The following is a 22,736-nucleotide window of genomic DNA, read 5'->3' as shown; positions in this document are numbered from 1 at the left end:
CCTTAATTTGTTTGTATCACTTTTGTGTTTTCAGGTTTTAAGCTTCTTACATTGACTTTACCAAGAACACAGACCCCTTTTCATCCTCAGAGCTGGTTTGAAAACATTAGATCAGGATAAAAGGGAAAATGCACCACTTCCCGCCGCCTCTGACATGCAGGTATTGAGCAGAGTGCCGATGCCAGCGGCCCACTTAATGCTAAATACTGCAGTCTTTTATCTTGAGAAAAAAAATAGAGCTAGTTAAAAAAGGAGCACTTATCTCCCCCTGGTCACTAATGGTGGTGACAGAAGCAGCATTGACCTCGTGTAATGTTCAGAGGCCTTTCAAGTTCCAAACAAGACTTTCCAAAAAGAAAAAAAAAGGAGTCAAAAGCAAAAGTCAGACAATGAGGATGTGAAAACAGTCTGCATTAACAAGGATTTACAACCTTTGTTCATACAGTTTTAGAAATCAGGTGTTGTTCAGGGAAATAGTGAATAGAAAACGTACCCAAATGAGATGTAATGATTGTGTTTTAACAGATGTCCTGTTTCACTTGGGATCATCTCCATACTAATTAAAAATAAGACCCGTTCTTGGCAGCGCGAGCGGTGTCAGACTAACATTGGTTCCAAGTGGATAAGGTATCTTAAGGTAAAATGACCACTGACCCGAAGGCACTGTTTACCGCTGCGTCACTGACCGTGAAGGACTTCGAAATGCGGCCAGACGGTACGGAGCTGCAGCCACCCGATCCTCCGCTGCTGTTACCTGGAAAGAATGTATGTTGGTGTGTTCTCCCGGTTCTAGTTCCACGTTTGCACGAAGATCCCCTGAACAGTCCCGCCCCCGCAGCTTCCTGACGAAGGACATCATCCGTGGTCCATTTTAAAGCACACAGCAGCAATTTGTTAGTGAAGCAATATTTTATATATATATTTTTTGCGCACATCTATAAACTGCAAATTTATGTGGCACAACATTTGTAAATGGAGCCCCACTGAGGTGCTCACTACACAATGTAAATATGTTTTGTGCACAATAGCAGAGCCTTCGGAGGCACATCTGGAAGCAGCAGGGCCGTTATTAATGTTATTAGTTACACCTGTTTTTGACAGGACAAAAGGGTCTGCTGTGAGAAACGGCCACATGAAAAGAAATAACCAACACACAGACAATTTCCCAGCCTGCTACAAAGAAAAAAGCGCATTAGAAGGTTTGTCCCCTGGTACTTGACCTTTTGACCTGAGGGTGGGGATCATCTTCTGGGGAGCATGAATGTGCTCAGTCTTTGCATAATCATGGGAGTCTCTGCATACTCTCTTACATCCCCTGGAGGTGGCTGCCGCTGTAGATGATTCGCTGCCATTCTAGCCGCTGAGACTGTGTCCACAAGCTTTTTTTTTTTTTTTTTTTGCGTTGCAATTTTCTTGTGCTGGGTCCATTTTTGCTGGAGCTTGTGTTTCCCTGAAGTCTGAAAATCACTTGTGGATTTTTACAAGTTAACTGTATTTGTTGTCAGTTCATTTGTGTCTTAAACTAGTTTTAGGTTTTAAGTAGCGAGAGGATAAAGACCTAAAAAGAGCCTGAGGGAGGGCGAGGCGGCTTTTGTCTTTTTATTTTGGATGCTAATGTGCAGTACTGAGTAAACAATACAAGACGCAAAGGAATCAGGTGTTTGTTACCACATCTAAATGAGCAGAAATGTGTATTAACATTGTCATAGTTGGCAAAAAATGACACTTGATTAATCCCCCCCCAAAAAACCCAACTAGATTCGAACCATTCGAATGTGTGAAACCGATGCAACGAGAGACAACTTACAACTTGGGTGCATATTTCTGAGCCGTGCCCTCAGCTTGCCTGTGCTGGAACGGTAGGCTAACCGTAGCTTACTTAGCTTGAATCCACAGTTTTGCCGTCTACTGACCAAAATCCAAAGTATTTTCACAATTAATAATATTTGCTAGTTTCAGCTCGACCTACATTACATTGTCATTCAGTGAGTTGTGCGACTCCTGGCCATCATTCAGGCCCACGACGTAACCGACGAGGCAGACGGCCGCGGTAGTGCTGCCTTTTTTTTCCCCTCCACAATCGTCCATTTTTGCACTTGAATGTCTGTTTACAATTATATAATCAAATTTTGAATATTTGTTGACAGCCCTAATGTGTATTCACAATGCTTGAAAAACAGAAAACGGAAAACTACACTCAGCGGTCACATTATTAGGTACAACTGTACAATACACCGGCACTGCCATAAATTCTAGCTTTAAGAAATTTTATAATATTCAGTTTTTGATGCTGATACTGAGGTTATGGTTAAAAGTGGTGTTGTACCCGGACTACATTACGTTAAGAGTCGTTTCTAATTTTTTGTCCTTTGCATTTACAGACACGAGGAGAGGCAGAATATTAAACAACACGTGGAGTCCAGTACAATGGCCACTGAGTGTATATTGGAAACGTAGCTGCCGAAGAGCAAACACTCGCCTTCTGAAGTGCTTCCAGTGGACGTGCTGGGTTAGATTTTGTTAGGAGGGACGAAATGTCCAAGGGTCACTCTGGAGACCGAGGACATCCACGGGACATGTCATGGGAATCAGTCACTGGCATTCTGTGGCAGTAATAATTAGTTGGAATAAGTATCATTATTAACGTTAATTCACGTTGTGCTCGCTGTTTTTTTTTTTTTTCATCACGCGTGTCCGTTCAGGTTGCTGAGCCAGTCCTTAATGTAACTCTATCGGCAGTGTCGGATGGCAGAGTCTTCGGTGCTGGCAGAGCTTGTCATCTGACCCCATTGACCTCCTGAGAACACCGATCAATGCTGTCCCACAAACCCAGAGGCAAGGACGCACACGGTAGATCAGTTCCAATTACCGTACCAAGAGGCATCAAAACGTTTTAATAGTAAATGTACAGTTCTTATGCTCATATGGACAAAAACAGTGAGGTGAGCTGCCCTTTGTTAATAGTCGTCTCAACAACAAACTGGTGCAAAATTACATGGAGGAAAAATGTCTGACAACAATCAGACTCAATATATAGACAACACATGTGCATTAAGACGTAACTCTACTGTGCATGTGCGGTTGATAAATAGTGACTTTACAATATTAATGAGGGTTTGACACATTAGGTAAAAGCAAAAAACTTGACATCACATGAAACTTGCTATGAAGTGCATAAAATATGGTATTTGCTATGTAAATAAATCATAAGATTTTGGAAATGAAGAGACACTGAGTGTAGGAGCATAAAAAGGGAATACTGCACAAACCTGCTCTATAAATCAATTATTTAGTCCTTTTAAAAAAAATCCTTAGTGCATTTGTAAACTCACTAAATTATTGTTTAACTGTAATTTGCATAATAAATATTACATGACGAGATATGTTACAGAAACCGTTGTGTATCACAAATAAACAGGGGTGAAACAAATGTCTGTGTATCACAAACAGGCGTGAAATTTACTGGAGTTGTGAGAAAAGATGTGTACTGTAGCTTCACAGTAATAAATGAATGATTAGGCATATGAATACCATCAGTAGTATGTGTTTGATACCAACCTTGAGGTTACACTGCAGCCCAGAATGAACATTACATTTGGATGATCAGTTGCATATTATTACCCCACGGAGGGCTCTGATGTACTGGTAAAGCATTTCACTTATAGTGCATATACAGACTTGTAGAAGGCCCACGGCTACAGATAATGGACCGTTCCATTACAGAGGACCTGAGCAGATATCAAAACGTGGAATTTCAAATGTTGGTGCAGGGAGAAACAAAAATCAAGTGTATTTCATAAAGGGCATGTTTTAACAGTTATATCCAAAGATCTTTGTATGCGGTTCTTCAACGTCTCAACAACAGTAGTCTTTAAAATTCCCAGAGGGGACTTTCTCCTCGAGCAAATCCTTGTCACAGAGCATAACCCGCTACAGTGTTTTGCACTGATCTAGTTAGGTCAGTGTTGTTCTTTCCAGCGTTACTCCTGAGTCAAAGTGGGTTTGTGAGTCAGGAGGAGTTCATTTCAGCTCAATATCTTCCACTGGAGCTCAAAGCCATTTGGTTTGGTTTATTGGTGGAAAACAAGTGTTTTTCTCTGTCAATATGGCAGACCGCATGACAAACAGACAGGCAGAACCCTGGAGATCCAGAGCCACATGGAAGCAGGGTAGTCTGCCAGCTCTCATCAGTATCTGCCCAAAGTAATGATGGAGAAACACATTCTCATTGTCGATCTGCAATTAGTTTTCCAATTGCTGTTTTCCTGGCTCTTCAGGACCAGCAAATACACACAGGGGAGAAAGAAAGCACGTTGATGAAGAAGCTTTCCATCTAATGCAGGGAAGAAAGGGACCACAAGTTCTATTTTCCGAGTCTGGGTGCCTGTCAAAACAGTAGTTCCACTCCTATCCATTCCTTTCATCGCTTCGAGCCACTTTAAGATCAAATATCATCCAAACCCAATTTCTGAAGGCTCTGCATTTTACTGCAGTGTTTCTTTGTGTCTAAAGTCAGTGACAATATCTCCAGTGAAATCCCCCAGGGGACATGTGGATATGCCGTCGTCTCGTTGAGGGGATCCAGTTCACACACAGGTCCCTTGATGGTGCACGGTGTGTTTGCGGTGCTTGAGACCAAAGCCTCGTTCCTTGAAGTCCACCACTCGCTGTTGTGATGTGTCTACCAGAGCACTGGCTATAGCAATACCTATAAGCCCAGAGACAAAAAGAGAGTTAACAGAGAAATATATAACATGCTGTTTTAGATGTATTTGCATTCAAAGCTCTGCAAAGTGTTTAAATCTGACTACGGGTGGCCTGTTGAGGTGACACTTTGGCCACTCCCCTACGTAGATATGATGTAGTTAAGCCTGATGAATGACCTTCTGTTGTCTTTAAAATGTTTATAGATTACCTGTATTATTCTCTCAAATAAAGGTTAATTTTCTGTCTTTCAGGTTATTGCATTTGTAAAACATGAAAAAGTACTGCTTGGAGGTAAAATGTGGAGTTCCGCAAGGTTTTAATTTGGGCCCCCCCTGTTGTCTTCTATGTACAGACTAAGTCAAAACAACTCATTATTAGAAATGTTTTTACAGTATTTAATGAGAAGGATTGACTTAATTGGTAAAACTTCACAGAACCAGCTATGACTTGCATACATTTATAATACTTTATGTGCTTAGATAATTTAAGATTTGGAAATATAAAAGACAATGGACCTTCAGGCTAAACTCTGCTCACTGAATTGCAAAATATGACAAAATTAGTGCTTAGAGTTTAAGTCTGGAGTTCTGCAAGGCTCTACTGCCTTATTTATAAATCATCATTTGCAACATCATTTGCCATCATGTCTCTTTTTCAATATTACTTTATTATATTGCTAATAGTAGCTAATTGTACTTGTTAACCCCTGTGAATCAAATTTGTTTCTCATTTTCCTTCAGTTGTGTAGCTAATATAAAGAAATTGTTTTAAAAAACAAAAAAAAAAAAACTACTTGTAAGTTCGCAAACAGACTATAAAATATGTTTGCGAAAGGAAATCAAAGAAACTACATTTAATATATATTTGGATTCTCTTTTATTCCCTTGTGTGTGTAAAGCACATAAATAAAACTAGAAAATGTGCTCTACTGAGCGAAGACCTCCGCCAAGGCCAATGTCAAACCACATACACCAGACTTCAGAGGAAAAAATTCAGATTCATAGATCCAGATCCAGATCTGCCCCAAAATTTAAAGGGTTCCTCCCTGGCCCATGGCCCATCTCTCCAACAAGTTCGGTGCAAATCGGTTCAGTACTTTTTGCGTAATCCTGCTGACAAACAAACCAACAAAACAAACTGCCACAGGTGATCACATAACCTCCTTGGAGGAGGTAAAAGGAAAAACTAGTGAACATCAAAGTGCAAAGCCTCAGCCGGTTTTTGATGGGTGGAGATGCATCATCCTACCAGCAGGCACCTCGTCACAACATCCGGAAAACGGTTTCCTCACCCCTGCCAGTGATGTCCGGCTTCAGCGGGAGACAAGGGGGCTAACGCTGAAGTTACTGAAGCGGATCTCCCACCTTCTCCTCCTCTTTCCTTTTTCAATCTGTCTCCCTCTCCTGCTGCCCAGCGGGATGTCATACCTCTCTCAAAACAACTTCGGTATCTGATGTTCGACTCACTCGCCACGGCGAGGCTTAGAGAGAGCTGGTCGGACGCACCGAGGCATCAGATGCCTCGCAGCATTGTGTTACCTTGGCAGTAGCTGCTGTTGTTAATGTGGATTTAGAGTCATGGCAGCTCTTCCGATTGCAGCTAGTCCTGTCTTTCCCTCCCGACAACCGTGGGCCTGACAATGCATGGTCATTACTGCGAGAGCTCAATCTGCCAGTATGCAGGAGCCAAATAAACAAAACAGGCAAACAGTGGAGGGAATCTGCTGAGCTCTTGATATGATTTGGATGCGGGACGTTTTCAGCATTTCACACTCAAGTGATTCTTGGGATTTTTTCTTTTTTTTTTTTTTTTTTTGTGGGTGGAAAGGGGAAAGCCGATTACACAGTCGCTCAGTGTGTGTCTGTTTTGTACGTGACTCTGCAGGTTTGTGTGTGTGACTGTGAGTAAATGTGTAAATACTGTAGGTGTGTGCATGCACCTGTTTACATACGTATTTTGCAGAGTTCTGACACAGCAAGCCATACAGAAAGATATGGCAGCCAACAGCAGCAACATGTGCTCTCCTCATTCAAAATGATGGAAGGAAGGTGATTGGCTAGCAGCACCTGGTCTGTTGGATTATGGCTCATTATGGCTGTTTGTTTCTCCTTGGCAGTGGTTTTATAGGTGTGTGTGTGTGTGTGTGTGTGTGTGTGTGTGTGTTTTTCTTTTTCTGGCTACCACAAACAATAGCCTAGATTTGGCTTTTTGATGCTCTCTATGGTAATTTGTGGTTTGGTCCAAATGCCGGTAGCGCTTGTTTGCAAATCTTCGGTATATTTCAAGAGTAAACACACCTCTGTAGGAGTTTGTGCAGCTGCCACTTTGCCTCCACAAGGTCATGTCCCAAGCATTTTTTCGAGGAGATTGTTATGGACTTCAGCAACCTGGGAGCAGTTTACAATTAAAAGCTTACACTTGGTGGATATTTTCATAGGTTGATTCCAGTATTCTTTAGACTCAGTACATTTAAACTTCACTACTTTTAGTGACTTTAGACAAGATAATAACATCCTCACTAACTCTGTATGAGTCCGCATTTGCCCACCAGAATCTTTTCTGTCTGTGTGTAGAAGGCCTTGAAACTAGATCTTTCATGCTGCCAAACAAAATGTACAGAAAATATAAAATATGAAATTTTTAAATAATGTTAACATTTTACAGAATTCATTTCTAGTTTTTGTGTCTCATCAAAGTCTTGAAAGGATGGGAGGGTGACTTGAACTCCGGGCCTGAGTATTTTTTAAATTCCAGGCTATAGCCCTGCTTCTGTCACTTAACTCCTTACCTTCTTCAGTCTAAAACAGAAATGTACAATTGGTAAGAGCTGAAATTACTAGTTGATCGACTGAAAAGTGCAGAATGCCAAACATTTGCTGGTTCCAGATTCTTAAATGAGAGGATCTGGTGCTTTTTTGTCTTACATGATGGTAAACTGAATATTTGGTATTTTGGACTATTGGTAGGGCAGAACGTTTGAATGTGTCAACTTCATTTTATAGACGAAACGATTAATTGTTCACTGCAGTCCTACATCTGCTTAAACAATTCTCTCTTGTCTTCACTCAACTGAAACTTAAAATATAATTTTTTACTGTGCATAGTAGATATTGGCAGGAATATAATGTCAGCTGTTTTCTTATAAAATTTAAAAACTAGATTTGTTCAGCAGACTGGGAATTTTAAAAAATAATGTTTGTAGGTAATGTTTTGTGCAGTACTTAGACAGATCCGTCAATACAATTGATTAAAAAAAATAGCGGGACTTGTGATTAATTCGCATCAATCAGAAGAGTTAAGTAAAGGATGACAGATGACAAAAAGTAAAGAAAATGGACAAAGACAAGGGACGTATCCGGGGAGGACACGAAATTTCAGACATTACGTAACTTAATCTGCTCTGATCAGACAGACAGCTGTCTGAAAACTGATTCCTTTTTTTGGGAGGACTCGAGGCCAAGACAAAGGCTAGAGGAGTATCACCAGATATTTCACATCACTAAAATCATCTCCACAAGACCTCAAACGAATTGTCTGAAAGTGTTGTGCAGCCATTATTCTTTACGTTCTTTACACCTGTCTACGAGATATCAAACACCAGTTCTCGTATTACAACCAGTGCTAATGAAAAAGAATACACAAAGACCAGTAAAGTTAAAGTTGGGAAAGATTATCTTTTTTTTTTAATGTGACATCTGAATATTCTTCCATCAAAATAGCTTTCACCTTTGACAAATTGCCATCATAATTGTGTTGATTTTTCCGGGTGAACAAACACATCTCCATTTGCAAAATTAAATTGGTCAAAAGTAATCAAATTATGCTGCAGGTGAGTGCAGGTGCTCATTTGCTGCTGTGGCAACCAGGCGGTTAATGTGATTGTTTTGTCAGGTGAGTTGACGCTTCATTAACACCCCCCCCCCCAATCCCACCAATAGACTAATGGGGTCATTAGCAAGAGACAAAATTCCCCAGGAACACATATCGGTACAGATCTGTTGTGGAAACTGGGACTGAAGCTGGGAAACATCTGTGACAGGAGGAGCACACTCGCTAACCTCACAACTGACAATCCTCACAACCAGGCCGTCCTCTACTTCTGAAGATCAAAGCATGACTTCTGAGTTAGCGCTCGCCCTCAATGAAGGCACCAGGGATGGTAGACTGCTCACGATCCAGTAAAATAGTAAACTGAAAATACTACGGCAGCGTCTGTTCCATGAAGCGAAGGAAAATCAAAGCCAGTCAAACAGCAACACATTGACATTCAAATATTTATTCATCTGTGAGGCACTTATTTCAGGTTTGAGAGGCAAACATGACACACAACTACAACTGCTTTGATGTACACATGTAAGATTCAGGTTTAATCCTGACTAACTAGGATGCCTTTTCATTAAAGAGTAACTTCACCCCCAGCTCTGCGCCTATCTCCACCCACTCAATTATTTTGAAAAATGCTAAAAAGTGGGCAAGGGGCTGACGGGGGTTGGGTGTTGGGGGTTGGGGGGCTGTTAGGCAAGAATTGCTCTCTCTCTGGCCTGACATCATTGGCCAGAGAAAAATGGGGAGCGACACAGAATTGCAAGGCACCTATGCTAGAGGGCTCTTCGGTGGTGGAGGTTATTTCCCCTCCAGAATCCCCTGAAGCAGACATTAGTGTGATGGAGGACCACGGTGGTCCCAAGCCCTATCAATTTGGGCCGTTGGCTCCAGCCCCAGTATGGCTCAAAGCCGGAGCTCTTAAAGCCGAGCCATATGAGGGTCAGAAGGGAAAGAATGTGGGCCGGTCTCGCCCCTCTACAGCTGTCAAAAGCACAAGATCGAACGATTTCACCAAAATTGAAAAATACTAAGTAGTGGGTTAGCGCAAAAAACAAGGCCAAAACCTGGTATAGGCCTGGACTGCCCTTTAGAAGGAGTTAAAACAACGGCTGTGCTGTGATTTCAGATATATTTACTTGTAAAATGATCACTCAGAGAGAAAGTTAGAAGCTCATTCATGGCTGTGGCAGCTGCCGTGCAGTTAGTTGAATGAGACGGATAGGGAGGTGTGCCTGCAGAGGGAAAGCCCTACCTCGTTCTCGCTGGGCAATATTGGCAACTCTTACACAGAAAGTAGCTGAGGTTTGTTGAAAAAATTTCTAGATTTGTTACTAAGTGCTTTTCGGAAAAAAAACTTGCTAAAGGTGTGTGAAAGTCTGTAAATCTAGCGACACAGGCGCTAAATTGGCATCGCTGCCTGTGAACACCGCCCTGGTGACACAATAGAAACTGGCTGACCAGCGGTGTAACTTTATCACTCACTCACTCACTCACTCGATCACTCAGTCACGGACAATTGCGTTTATTGGGCTGGCTCTGCTGTTGCGGTCCAGCCAAAAATAGCTGAAACTCTGTGAATCCATGCTCATATTAAGACATATACTGGCCAAGACTCATCATTTATAGACTCCCACTCGAGGACGGGTGCTTGGGGAGGTAGGTCGCCCATCTCTGATTAAAGGGCGTTAACATTCTTTTTTTAATATAAATTTCATGACGTAAATAAGTGTCAAATGGTTAATTATATGTCAGCACAGGCCTTGGAGGGTTCAGGATGACCTAGAACAGTAGATAGAAATGTCACTATCAACACCAGCACTGATGTCTTTCATCACAGTACAGTCATATCGTTTAGTATACAGCTCAAAACACATGCTAAAGTGTGCAGTATCTCTAACAATATATGGCACTGTTTGGTAGGACCTTTCTTTATGCTTATTTTAAGAATTCAGGATGAAAAATATCTCCAAATTACCTGAAATTCATATTCAAATGTCTCTAAAATATATTACATTTACGAGAACAACAGAAAGGCCGAAGGATATCCCAAGAAAGTTGAGGCACATGCTTTGTAGCCTTAGAAAGAAGTGAAAAAGTGTTTATTTATATGGTTACATCATTTCAAATTAGCAAATAAAGGCAAAACAGTGCGTAAGATAAGCACAGAGACTTGATATGATCAAACCCTCGTGTCAGCCTGGGTGTTGCCTGGATGTGAATGCCACTGAGTATTTGACTACAAGTCAAAGCAGAGAGATGAAGGAGTGGGGGTGACAGGAGAGTCCATCCCAGCAGGGTGGGTAGTTTCAAAGACAAAAAGGACCAAAGTATCAGTGTTGCATTCTGGGTCACTGGAGCTGAGTTTCCAAGCTCTGCCCTCCGATTCCTGTCAAGCAGCTATCGAGTCAGATACCCAGGGGGAGACAGTGGGACACAGGGAGGTGGGTTTGAAGAGGTCGACACAGAGAGAGGAAAAAAGGATAGCACTACTACAGAAATGCTTAAAGGCCAGGAGTCATAGTCTGGGTCTACGTGTGGTCTGAGTGAGAGGAATGGAGAATATAAACCTTCAAAAAACTTCAAACAACAGTCCAACGGTTGGGAAAATATGCTTTTGTATGCCAATAACCTGACAGTAAAATGAAGAAGTCGACACTCACTGAGGACTTTATTAGGAACACCTGTACACCTGCTTGTTCATGCAATTATCCAATCAGCCAATCATGTGGCAGCAGTGCAGTTGATACAGTCCTGCAGATACAGGTCAGAAGCTTCAGTTAATGTTCACATCAAACATCAGAATGAAGAAAAAATGACCTGACATTACAACTCTGTTAGCGCCAGAGGGCCCGGTCTGAGTATTTCTGGAACCGCCGGTCTCCTGGGATTTTCACGCACAGCGGTCTCTAAAGCTTACTCAGAATGGTGTGAAAAACAAAAAAATATCCAATGAGCAGTAGTCCTATGGACAGAAACACCTCGTTGGTCAGAGACGTCAGAGGAGAATGGCCAGACTGGTTGGAGCTAACAGACAGGCTACGGTAACTCAGATAAACAATCTATACAGCTGTGGTGAGCAGAAAAGCATCTCAGGATGAGCAACACGTCCAACCTTGAGTCGGCTGGGCTACAACAGCAGAGGACCAAGTCAGGTTCCACTCAGACTCAGCCCAGAACAGAAATCTGAGGCTGCAGTGGGCACAGGGTCCCCAAAACTGGACAGTTGAAGACTGGAAAAACGTAGCCTGGTCTGACGATTCTGGATTTCTGCTGAGGCTGCGACGGGTAGGTTCAGAATTTGGTGTGGAAAGCATGAATCCCAAAGCTGCCTTGCGTCAACAGTCCAGGCTGGTGGTGGTGGTGTAATGGTGTGGGGAACATTTTCGGCACTTTAATACTAGTCAATCATTTTTTGAATGACACAGCTTGTGGCATAGTTCCTGTGTTCCAAAGGGATGTCTTGTAAAGTTTTAACACAGATTACCAAAATCAATTTCCTGTCCAGGGATCATAAAGTAGATTTTTTCCCCCCTCCCTTTGGGAAGAGGGCCCAAGTGAAAGTGATACAGCAAAAACCTCTAGATGTTTTGTCAGGACTGATAGATAAAGGGGAGGGGATGTATAGAGAATAAGAGGCAGCAAAGACAGAAAGAAACAAAGTGAACAGACAAGCAAAAAATTCAGATTAAGAGACACACAGTACATTTCTGTTCCACCTGTTTTTACGCACATGTTCAATTTGCATTAAAAACCCTTGGCAGAAATGCCAAATTTTTACTTTTACTGCTCTGCACACCATCCGCAAAGCCCAGACACTAAAGAATAAAAAGAGTAAAGGGTCTCTGGGATGTAACTAAGTGCTTCAAGATCAGACGGCGGTCCATGTTGCATGTCATCCTCTCTGTATCACCAGAGCTGCTTACAAAAACACCACAATTTGCACATGGCGGAGATGAAAGGGATTATGTTTTCTTTCCACTTTCCCCCAGTTGGTTTAGAAGTAACCAGCAGTGGATTTATCAAAGCGTAACCACTCGATGACTTATCACTTCAGCTTCACTGTAGCGATATGCAAATCTGGGTTTGTGGGTGACAGGATGTCGCCATGGACTCTTACCACCCACTGCACTCATTTAACAACTCCTTCAATCACTTATCTCCTGCTCTGTCTCTTTCTGCATCTCCTGATACGTCTTCCAACTTTCTACCTTTTTCGCTCATGCATTTTTTAAGACCTCGTCCCTCTTATCGAACTTCTCAGCCTTTTAATACCTCCTTTCTCTCTCATTACTTTATTTTTACACACAAAGAATTTCAACATCTTACAGTACCTGTATTTTCTCTCTCTATGTCTCTCTCAGATATTCCCAGGTCTATCTCTGGTGCTGAATGGGCAGATTAGTGCAGGAAAAGGCGGCTGTGAATACTGCTGCGCCATTGTCTCTATTGACCCACTATCTAAGCTTGAGAGAGAGAGAGAGAGAGAGGCTGAGAAGGAAATGTAGCCCAGGGTCTCCCTCTTTCTCTCCAACCTCAACAACACTTCTGCACCCAGCTGAGAATATGAGCAGCCTGGTAAATCCATTAATACCACTGATTGAGTCCCATTTTATATGAGACAATAAAAAATGACACAACTGTAGCTGCAGGAGGCAGAGCATAAAGATGTAAAAGTGACAGGAGAAGTGAAATGGAGGCTGTGGAGATGGAAGACTGCTGAATGGAACCGAAAATAAAATCTCTTTCTCCCTTTTTTTCCATCCCTCCCTCTCTCCATTTCACCTCTCCTGATTGTCAGTCTTTTTCTCTTGCTCTGTCCATCATGTCAGGCCACTGTGACTTTGAATCAGTCAAACAGTCACTCAGTGGTCAAGCAGTTCCTCTCCTGTTCGAGGCGCTCTTGGAGACAGGCGCCATGTGCGAGTCGTCCACTGCAATTTGGCTGACAACAGCTGTCAGCCACTCTAAAAGCAGCTAGTCACCTCCACTCACTGCCATTTTCCGGATTCCTGGATGCATTATTGGGCCAAGAATCCCTACAAAAAAGGTTTTGTTTTTTTTTAAAAATCATAAAATTTGACTTGACTTTAAAGAGAGCGATCTGTGTGTCCTTGTTAACGTTTTTTATGTGAGTGTGTTTCTGTCTCGCTAGATCAGAGTGAAGAAAAAGCCATACAAGAGCTTAGAGACCTCCTCTACTTCTGCAGCTTGTAATCTCATCACACAGACTAGCCTGTGGAGAGAGGCAGCGAGAGGAAGGCAGAGTTTGACACTCAGAGCTGAGCTAATACTAAAATAGAAAAAAAAAAGAAAAAAAAGTACTCAGCGTCTCTGCTATTTCCAAAATTGTAATGCATGTATCTGAGTAAACGTACTGTCTCGCAAGATCATATAAGTGCCATGTGCCTCTAATCGAAACTGTTGATTGGACGTCTTTTTCCCAGTTCCTAGCCATTTAAACTATGTCATTTTGATATCATTTTGATGACCTTCATCACGTGTCCGAACGAACAGACAGTGGCTCCATTCAACAGAAAAGAACAGCGGTTCCACTCCGAGGTCCTCCTGGGTGTCCCGGCTCCCTGTCTCTAAAGGTGACAATCTTTGAAGGAAACTCATTTCAGCCTCTTGCTCGTGATCATAGGTGAGGGTTGGAAAATCAGACTGGCTGGTAGGGCTCGGCTCCCTCTTCACCGCGACAGTCCAGCCCCCTGCATTACTGCTGACGCCGCGGCGGTCCACCCATCAATCCTGCCCTCCATGATGCTGAGCATCAACCTGCGGTGAAACAAGTCTTGCCACCGATGTCTCACGTAGACGGTAGGTGTGGGCGTTTTGAGGCACGTATGTTGCCGGCATTGTCACTGACTAGCTATCCAATCGATAAGACATCCACAAATCCACTTTCTTGGTCTGAGGTGTGAGGAGACCGGTGCTAGAATAGGACGGACTGACACAGATGAAGAAAAAGAGCAAGAGGATTATGGGTTGGGACACTGGCAGCTGAGAAACGGCTGCTGGAGGCTTTTTTCTCCTCTTTTGAAAACCAACACTGGTGTTTTCTCTCTATCTCGGTCTCATATGAAGGGTCAGTTAGTGGTAACACCTCAGGGGAGCGGAGCAAAGGGAGGACAAGAAGAAAACAAAGAGAGTAAGGAGAAGACGGTGCGAGCGAAGGCGAGCTAAAATAGGCTCGCTCATCGAGGATTCCTCTTGAAGTGTCTCCCGCTGAGGGTGGGCGGGGCTAGCCTGCAGTGACTTCATGTTCACGCATGCTAACATCAATGGAGGGCTGCTGTCTGACCCTACGCAGAGAGTCTCTCTGGGGAGCAGAGGGGTGGGAGGATGGAAAAAGGAGAGGCGCGAGAGACCAGGGGTGGATGATGGGTGGGCGATTTTATTTATTTTTTCTTAAATTCCAAGACTTTGTCTTCCTTGGTGTTTTTGAAGTTGCATCGTGGGTTTATGTGCTCGGATATACATCATTGCTTGTGTCTGTATGTGTGCGTACTGTGATCAGGACAGACTCTCTGATCACTACGCAAATACAGACACACACACACACACACACAAGCATCGACTTCAGGCTCGATACATTGGTAACGACAGCTATTTCATTGATTTGATGAGAAAAACAACAGAAGACTCTGGACGTCCCCCGGAGAGCAGCCTGACGAGAACTGATGAGCCTCTTATTGGCCCTAATTTCCTGAAAATGAGTCTGCTGCTGCTCTGATGAGCTAATGTCCACAACATCAGGTAGTGTAAGACGGTGAAGACAAAGAACCTCCAGTGAAACAGCAGTTCTTTTAATTCTGATACATGAAACGGTGTTCAAATGATTTAAATGTCCTCCAACTGAGTTGATCTCCAGTTTTGTCACCTAAAATTGCAGTGCTGGACGTCTATCAACGATAAGAAGTATCAGGTCCTGAATGTTACGGAAGTTCATGGTGAAGATGTAGTGGGCTCGTTTGAGTCCTGCTGCCCAACGGTCCGCATGGAGCTCATTCGGTTTTGCTTATTTTCAAATAGTCACCTTATAAGAAAGGTTGACTGAGCCCATGTGTTGTGGTCGTGCTACCAGTCAGGTCTTACCGGGACTAAAATCTTCATTCACAAAATGGCTCTTAAAGCACAGCGCAAGGATCAGATTCACCAAACTCCTTCCAATCACAGTAGAAAATGCACGAACACAGCCACGGTGTCACACCACAGTTATGCTTCGGGGCTTTCTCCTGTGGGTTCTCCAACATGAGCTTAACAGTTCGTTAGGAAGTGAGATACATTTTCCAAACTGAAATTAAGACATTTTTCACCAAAAGTGGCTGAGCTTTCTCATTTTGAATGTCTCCAAATCTGTCTGCTACTGTGTTGTAGCAAATTACCGTACAGCTGTGTAATTCACCATGTAGGAACTCATCTAGTCGCACACTATCTACTGATGTCTCCGTCTGTCTCATGCCCTTCCTTTCCTTTTTTTTTTTCCTCTCTCGTGTGTTTTTTTTTTTTAAAACTTTTTTAAATACAATTTTCACATGGTTTTGTCTCCGTTCATGTTGTTAGGATTTGACTTCACAGAGTTAAATGGTTAAATCTCGGGATGCAGCACCATCACAATGCAGTAGAACCAAGCCGGGATACGAGTGGTCAGGTGATTGCACAGGTTGTAAACACACCTGAGTTATTCATTATAATCAAAGATCAGGTAAAAAATTTTAATATTTGCCTTCATTTTTTTCTATTGCATATGTCTTGTTGTAAACCTGTATCAGTGTAATAACAACCAATAGGAATGATATCAAAAACTATGACCCAAGTTGTAAAAATAATCCCTCAGTTCTTTGCACCATTCACATCTCAACTTTCCGTGACAGGCTGCCTAAAGTCAACATTTGCCTAGTCTGACTCAGCGGATGCAGGCTGTAGGTATAAGACCGCCATTGTCTCTCCTCCCCTCCCGCTGTCTGCCCGTTACCGTTTTCAAAATCCCGTTGGCTACAGGAAACAGCATCAACCTCTGAGCTAGCAACCTACATGCCGAAAGTGGCAAGTTTTGACAAAGATTTGGATCGTTCAATCACACGGTCGACACACGTCTTCTGCAGTTTTTTGTGGCGTTTTCTTTGCGGGGGATTAGACATTTTAATGACAGCGATCAGCTCCCGGCTTGCAAATGTTCCACCAAAACAAGTGCCCCCCGGACACTACTCTGCGTGTCCGTCGCTGCAGCCTGGCTTTAGCGCCGCACAAGACAATCTTGATTGTGGCTCAAAGAAAACAAGCAAACAAGCCAGAGCATTTCCCCCACGTAGCAGAAAGATAATGATTGCAGCCAGACCATTCTCCGGCGCTGACAGAGAGCTGTGGAGACTATGCGAGACTAACATTTGCCAAGCAACTGCAAACAACTAAATCAGCGTACAAGTTCAACATCGGACCTGGGAATGGGATTGAGCTTCACAAAGTAGAGATTTGCTTTACCTGAGCCTTATTTACACAGTTTGTTGAGGACTTTAGGCCATTGACTGGACCACCTTTTGCCCCTAGTGCACTTGTTACCATTAACCTCCCCCAATGTTTTTTAACACACTCATTCTCACACAACCTTACACTTTTCACTCCCTTTTCCCTCCCCTCCATTAGACCACAGTGACTGTTGCCACGATTTAAAGGCTTCAATACAAAGCTCCTTCTTGCTTGGAAATAATGCTCTCTTGCAAAGCGCTTCACTTTCTGTCTGCTCTGCTCATTTCCTGCGTCAGGTATTGGCTGTGTTAAAGCCTTTGCTTCCTGCCTGGAGGAACAGAGGCTTCCCACACCTGCTCCAGTTACATACAGTCCACTTAACAAAGACCAGAACTAGCAACAGACAAACTGACAGCAGTCTCCCAAAAAGCTGCAGGGGAAAAGGAAAATACAGAGAGAGAAAGGTGTGGGGGAATAAATTGTATTTGTGCGAGCAGGGAGATTATGAGAGGTCGACTGAGGTGGAAGATGAGCCGGAGGGAGAGAAGATTGGGCTTGTGCTGACGGCGCGTAACACTCCAGGCCTCGGTCAGGTCCGTGGGGACGTGCTGTTGTCCCTTCAGTGATTTCTACAGCCGCGTGGTGGTTGGGAGCGACTGGGGGGATATCGCGTGTCGTCCGTCTATGGCAGCAACACGAGCTCAGACGGTGGAAAGTCAGGACGTCTCATTGAGGGGAACGACTGATCCAAACGTGAGTGTCGGCGGGAAACCGGGCAGGTCCAACCACACCAGACCTTCTATAAAAGGTGCCGCAGGTCAAGCATTTTTCTGAATGATACAATATGTCGCTGTGAAGAACAGGCTCACCTGCATCGGCATCACAGCATCAACTCAATTTGATTTCATAGGCTACATATTGTATAAGCTGCTGATCTGCAAGTTTTCTGTGGTGTTGCTGCTCTCCCATGTTGCTTTTCTGCCTCTCCTTCCAAACAGTAACCGCGCATGCCATGTAACCACAACGTCCACTGATCATTTCCAGCATTGGACCTTTGCTGCATGTCACATCCTTCTCCTTACCCTTGCTTCTTGTCTCAGCTTCACTTTCAAAAAAAAAAACAAAACGTAATAACATCACTAACGCAATCACAAACCTGCTGATATTATCTGAACGAAAAAAGAATTGTTGAATTTATCAACAATTAGATGACTCTCAAAATTATCATTTCATTCACACCAAACAGCTCAAACTGTGTGTGTACTGGTAGGGAAGACACACGAGAAGCCATAACACCGTATGATAGGCCAGTAGGTGTAGGTCATACTCCTGGGATTTTTGATTTCCAAGACACATTTGACTATTTTTTTTAATGAAAAAACACCCAACAGATCAGACTATTGTTGCCTTTTGTTTGGCTTTTAAGTGTAGATGTGTGTAACTGTGTGTGTGTGTGAGTTTGATCCCGGCACTTAGTTCTTGTGTGACACCCCCCCCCCCAAATAAATACAGAAATAAAACTCTTTGTCCGTCTGGCCCTTTTATTCGTCTGTTTTGACCTGCAAGTCACCAGATCAGTGGTCACTAGCCCAGTGTATCCTCAATGTATTATGAGAACAACACCTACGCACGAAGAATGATTTAACAAATAACAACATACTGTTCCAGAAGAAAATATACACAGACACCGGATAAATCCGCACGTCAGACATGTGCTTTAGTGACTGTATGACTCAGTGAATTTGATGACATCCTGATTACTCATGCAGGGTACCGAACGGAACATTACGTGACTGAAGGAGGGGGCGGGGGGAACAAAACAAAAACAAAAAAACCCAAAAACATTTCTTTCCCTTAATTGCCAGTGTCGGATGCAGACCCACAGTACCTACAGAAACAGAGAAGTAAGAAAAGGGATAACCTCCGCAGAGAATGATGGCAGCCAGGAGACATCGGGACACTTTTGACGACGCCTCGGATGCCATTACATTTTACTGCGTTTGCTCGGCTCTTGTTCGAAGTGCCAGACTCTGCTTTACACGACAGCCGACGGGAAGCTGCCGCAAGGCACGTGAGAAGCGCCGCTTGCTACATCTGGAGGCTTTTTAAGTCTCGTCGCTGAGCTGCTGAAAACCGCTCAACTTGTAAAAGCCGTGCAAATGCCGGGGACTGTGTTTCGGAGAGGCTACAATGACAAAGACGTGGGATTTCATGGTTCAGACAGCCGACAGTTAACAACAACAGTGACAATCAAATGAATGGAGAAATCACCAGTTGTAGAGTTGATATTTGTTGCACTAAATCCCGAAAATGTCACATTAGCTGCGTCTGACAACTGTCTGACAGTTGGATATAAATACTGCCTGCTGATGGTGGCAGCCACTGCAGCTGGTCATTATGCACGACCTGCCTATTAAAAATTATCAGCACAAAATGTGACTGAGGCGGTGCTTTTTTTTTTTTCAACAATTTTTTTTTTTAAATCACGTCAGAAGGCAGTCACCGCCAAAACCATACAAAACACTGCAGGAGGAGTTTAGGGAAAGTATGGCACCAAAAAAAGGTTGAAACTACACAACACAACGTGCACCAGCATGTACACAGACGCCTCAAATACTTATAACCAATATACCAATGTAGTTTCCCAGCTAGCATTGCCACCACTGTCTAGCCTTTAAGAATATTTCTGAAAATTGTCAAAATTAAAAAAAGAAAAAACGACTCTCTGCTCATTTTTGACGATGATTAAAGGTTAAAATAACACATTCTATATGCTGTTTACTTGTCTGTGTGTGTGTGTGTGTGTGTGTGTTTGAATCATACCAGACTGTCCCGGTGGAGGTATTCCAGATGGGACTCTGGGCAGGTACAGCAGCACCGTCAGAACACCTGCTCTGCTCCCCCAGCACGGCTCCATGGCTATCGGCTTTGGCACTGCCTGTGTACACGAAAGATGAACAAACACATACGCAGTGAACACACACCGCACAGAAAATTTGTAAAAAACCACACAAAGATCAACTTACCATATGTATATATAGTTGTATTGACAATGTCAGCGCAGGTGCTGACTACTAGCAGCAGTATCTTGTGTGTGTATGGGAAGCTGCAAAACGCCACCCAAGTCTATCTGAAGTACGTAAACACAAAGAGCTCCGGCCGCGCTGCCCAGATGCCTGCTGCCGCCTCCCCCTGGATCAGAGCTCCCAGCCGGGGGAAGCGGGCTGACTGGCGGCCCGTGGAGTTCCACCTGCCGCGCAGCTGATGTGAACACGCAGGGGATCGCTCTGTCCGTCTCTCCGGGTAAGTGTGCAGACGCACACACATTCAGAGGTAGATATCACATCCGTTCTACTCATGTGCGTTGTTATTCAGCAGTCCCCAAACGCACAGTGACAGATTTTGTCATTTATATCAATAAAGATCGCCCGTGCCTCCGTCACACCGTACTCCATCAATCACATCAGCATCCCATAAAGCCCCAAACGAAGCCAGAACTGGATTCAAACATAATGGAAGGCCTTTAACTAACCCTAAATCATTTTGACTCGCTTTTTTTTTTTTTTTCTTGTCGTACCACTGGGGATCATTGTGTATAACGTGTCTTGCTGTTTGTATCATATCCTCTAATGGCTGGGATAGTGTTTCCTTTCACCTGAGAACACAACGAGGAGAGGGGAATCGATCAGGTTTGACCCTTACGCCACACTGTACCACAGCGGTCACAGAGATAGACCCTATTTATTACTGCGGCTTGTATGGAAGCGAGACATGCAGACACACACACACGGTATATGCATACACATGAAAGGGGCTCATGAGCCCGTCCACCGATCTGTTCTCCCCCCTAACTACTTTGTTTGACACGTCTTTTACCCTTCTACCCGATGACTCCAGCGTTCATCCATCGGATCCCCTTTCTCCGTTTTATCCCGATCCTTCCTCTGGGCTCTGATTGGAGAACAAGTCTCTCACTTCGCGTGGCAACTGTAAGCCCCGGATGACACTTACACTTTGGGAATCTGTTGTTGACCTAACAAATCAGAGCAACAGCTAAACGAACCGTTTGTGTGACTGTTCATAGTAGTCTATGTTTAAATGTATTTTTACATGTGGCGTTATCACTATTTTCACTACTTCTTCCATCATTAATGGTCAGATTATGAACCATAAACCCCATCGGTACTGTCTCCTAGAAGTTATGTCTATATACAACTACATTTTTTGCAGGAAATTTAGATGCTGCCTAGATTGTGTTCCCTGAAAATGTGTTTCCCGGTCGAGGAAGTGCTGTCTTATACCACGAAGGGGTCGTGGGAAGGTGGTCGTGGTGGACGGTGGGTGGACAAAGTACAAGGATTTGACGCCGGAGACTCGAATCCTACGTTTAGGGCACCTGCAGCACTTGGTTTAGGTTGGGGAGGGATCGTGGTTTCCGTAGAAAAACTGAACTTGTCCGATTAATAATATTTTAGTAGCTATGAGCAAATACCGTAGCAAAGACAAATGAAATCCATCATGTTCAGATTTCCTTTTCCTGGAGCTTTTATTTCTTTCTAAATCATTTTTATGTGCATATGTAAATACGTGTGTGTGGGTGTTACCACAAAATGAGTGATCGAGACATGGCATGACTGTTCATCTCTACCGGACTGCAATCTGCTTTTCCTAGTTTCTTTTTGGAAACTGAACTTTGGGAACTGAACGGGAAACGGCGAATTACTTTACTAACCAGGAAGACACACAAATAAACGCACGTGCGCGCACTCAGCTGACTCCAGTAACCGGAGCGTCCCGTTGGCGAGCACTGTCTCTCTCCCGATCAAGATGGTACACAGACAAAGCAGTGAGTCGTTGCTCGGGATGTTTTTGGTGACAGATGATGAGGAGAATAAAGTGGGGAAGAGAGAAACGATGCAAAATGAGCAACAGGTGTTTGCTGGCACTGAAATCATGAGCATGTTTCCTTGTTAATTAAAAACAAACACACACACATTTTGACCCTGATTTGCACAAATAACTTACGTTCACTTACTCATTTACTTACTTCATGGTGGCTTATACTTGAAACTGGCAGCAGGGTTTCCAAAGCAACAGCGAATTCATTTTTTGTATGTGTGTGTGCATGCGCGCTTGCTGTGTGTGTGTGTGTGTGTGTGTGTGTGTGTGTGTGTGTGTGTGTGTGTGTTGTTGTTACAACCCACCAGCTCCTTTGATCTAAGATGCACATTAACCACGAAAAATGAGTACACACCGTGTTTACTCTGCATCCTGTTTACGAGACACTACTTCCTTAAAGACAGTACTGGCTGGTTGTGAAAGAGGTCGTTCAAGTTCACACCTAAGTAAACAGTACAGATCAAGTAGGTACACGTGGTGTGCAGGCGTCAGCTGCTAGCTGGAGCCACACGAGCGTCAAAACACGCTGTACGTGAAGTTAAAAAAAAAAAAAAAACCACGTCCGTGAATTTTTATCTCAGAAATCCACCCCATTACATTACAATTAAAAAAAAAAAGAAAAAAGAAGAAAATAACATCTGGAGACGACTGGCAAATAACACAAGGATCGTTTTAAGTTTACTTTAAGTTCATATTTTTTTAAATCTGATGAAGTAAAAGTCAAAACCATTAAAAGACAAACACCCGAGGTGACAAAACAAACAGGGTTTGTAATTTCTTACTAAGTTGACGCATCCTTGAGGAATAAGTAAAATGTTGAACGCATCTCCTACATT

The 22,736-nt window shown here is 43.3% G+C and overlaps 1 protein-coding gene across 1 annotated transcript in view; it reads right to left on the bottom strand.

Moving 5' to 3' along the window:
• Positions 1–2,923: 2,923 nt before the first annotated feature.
• The window catches only part of atrnl1a (attractin-like 1a), a 242,246-nt gene continuing 222,433 nt past the window's right edge, over positions 2,924–22,736 (bottom strand). Inside the window, exons 29-30 of the mRNA XM_040139682.1 lie at positions 19,825–19,939; positions 2,924–4,708 (exon numbers count right to left, since the gene is read on the bottom strand). Coding sequence (XP_039995616.1) covers positions 4,587–4,708; positions 19,825–19,939 — 237 coding nt within the window. The 3' untranslated portion in view covers positions 2,924–4,586. The remainder of the gene's footprint in view (positions 4,709–19,824; positions 19,940–22,736) is intronic.

Source organism: Xiphias gladius, chromosome 11 (assembly GCF_016859285.1).
Source record: "Xiphias gladius isolate SHS-SW01 ecotype Sanya breed wild chromosome 11, ASM1685928v1, whole genome shotgun sequence".
NCBI lineage: Eukaryota > Metazoa > Chordata > Actinopteri > Istiophoriformes > Xiphiidae > Xiphias > Xiphias gladius.
Note: the sequence above shows the minus strand (reverse complement) of the source record. Positions and strands in the feature narration are given on the sequence as shown.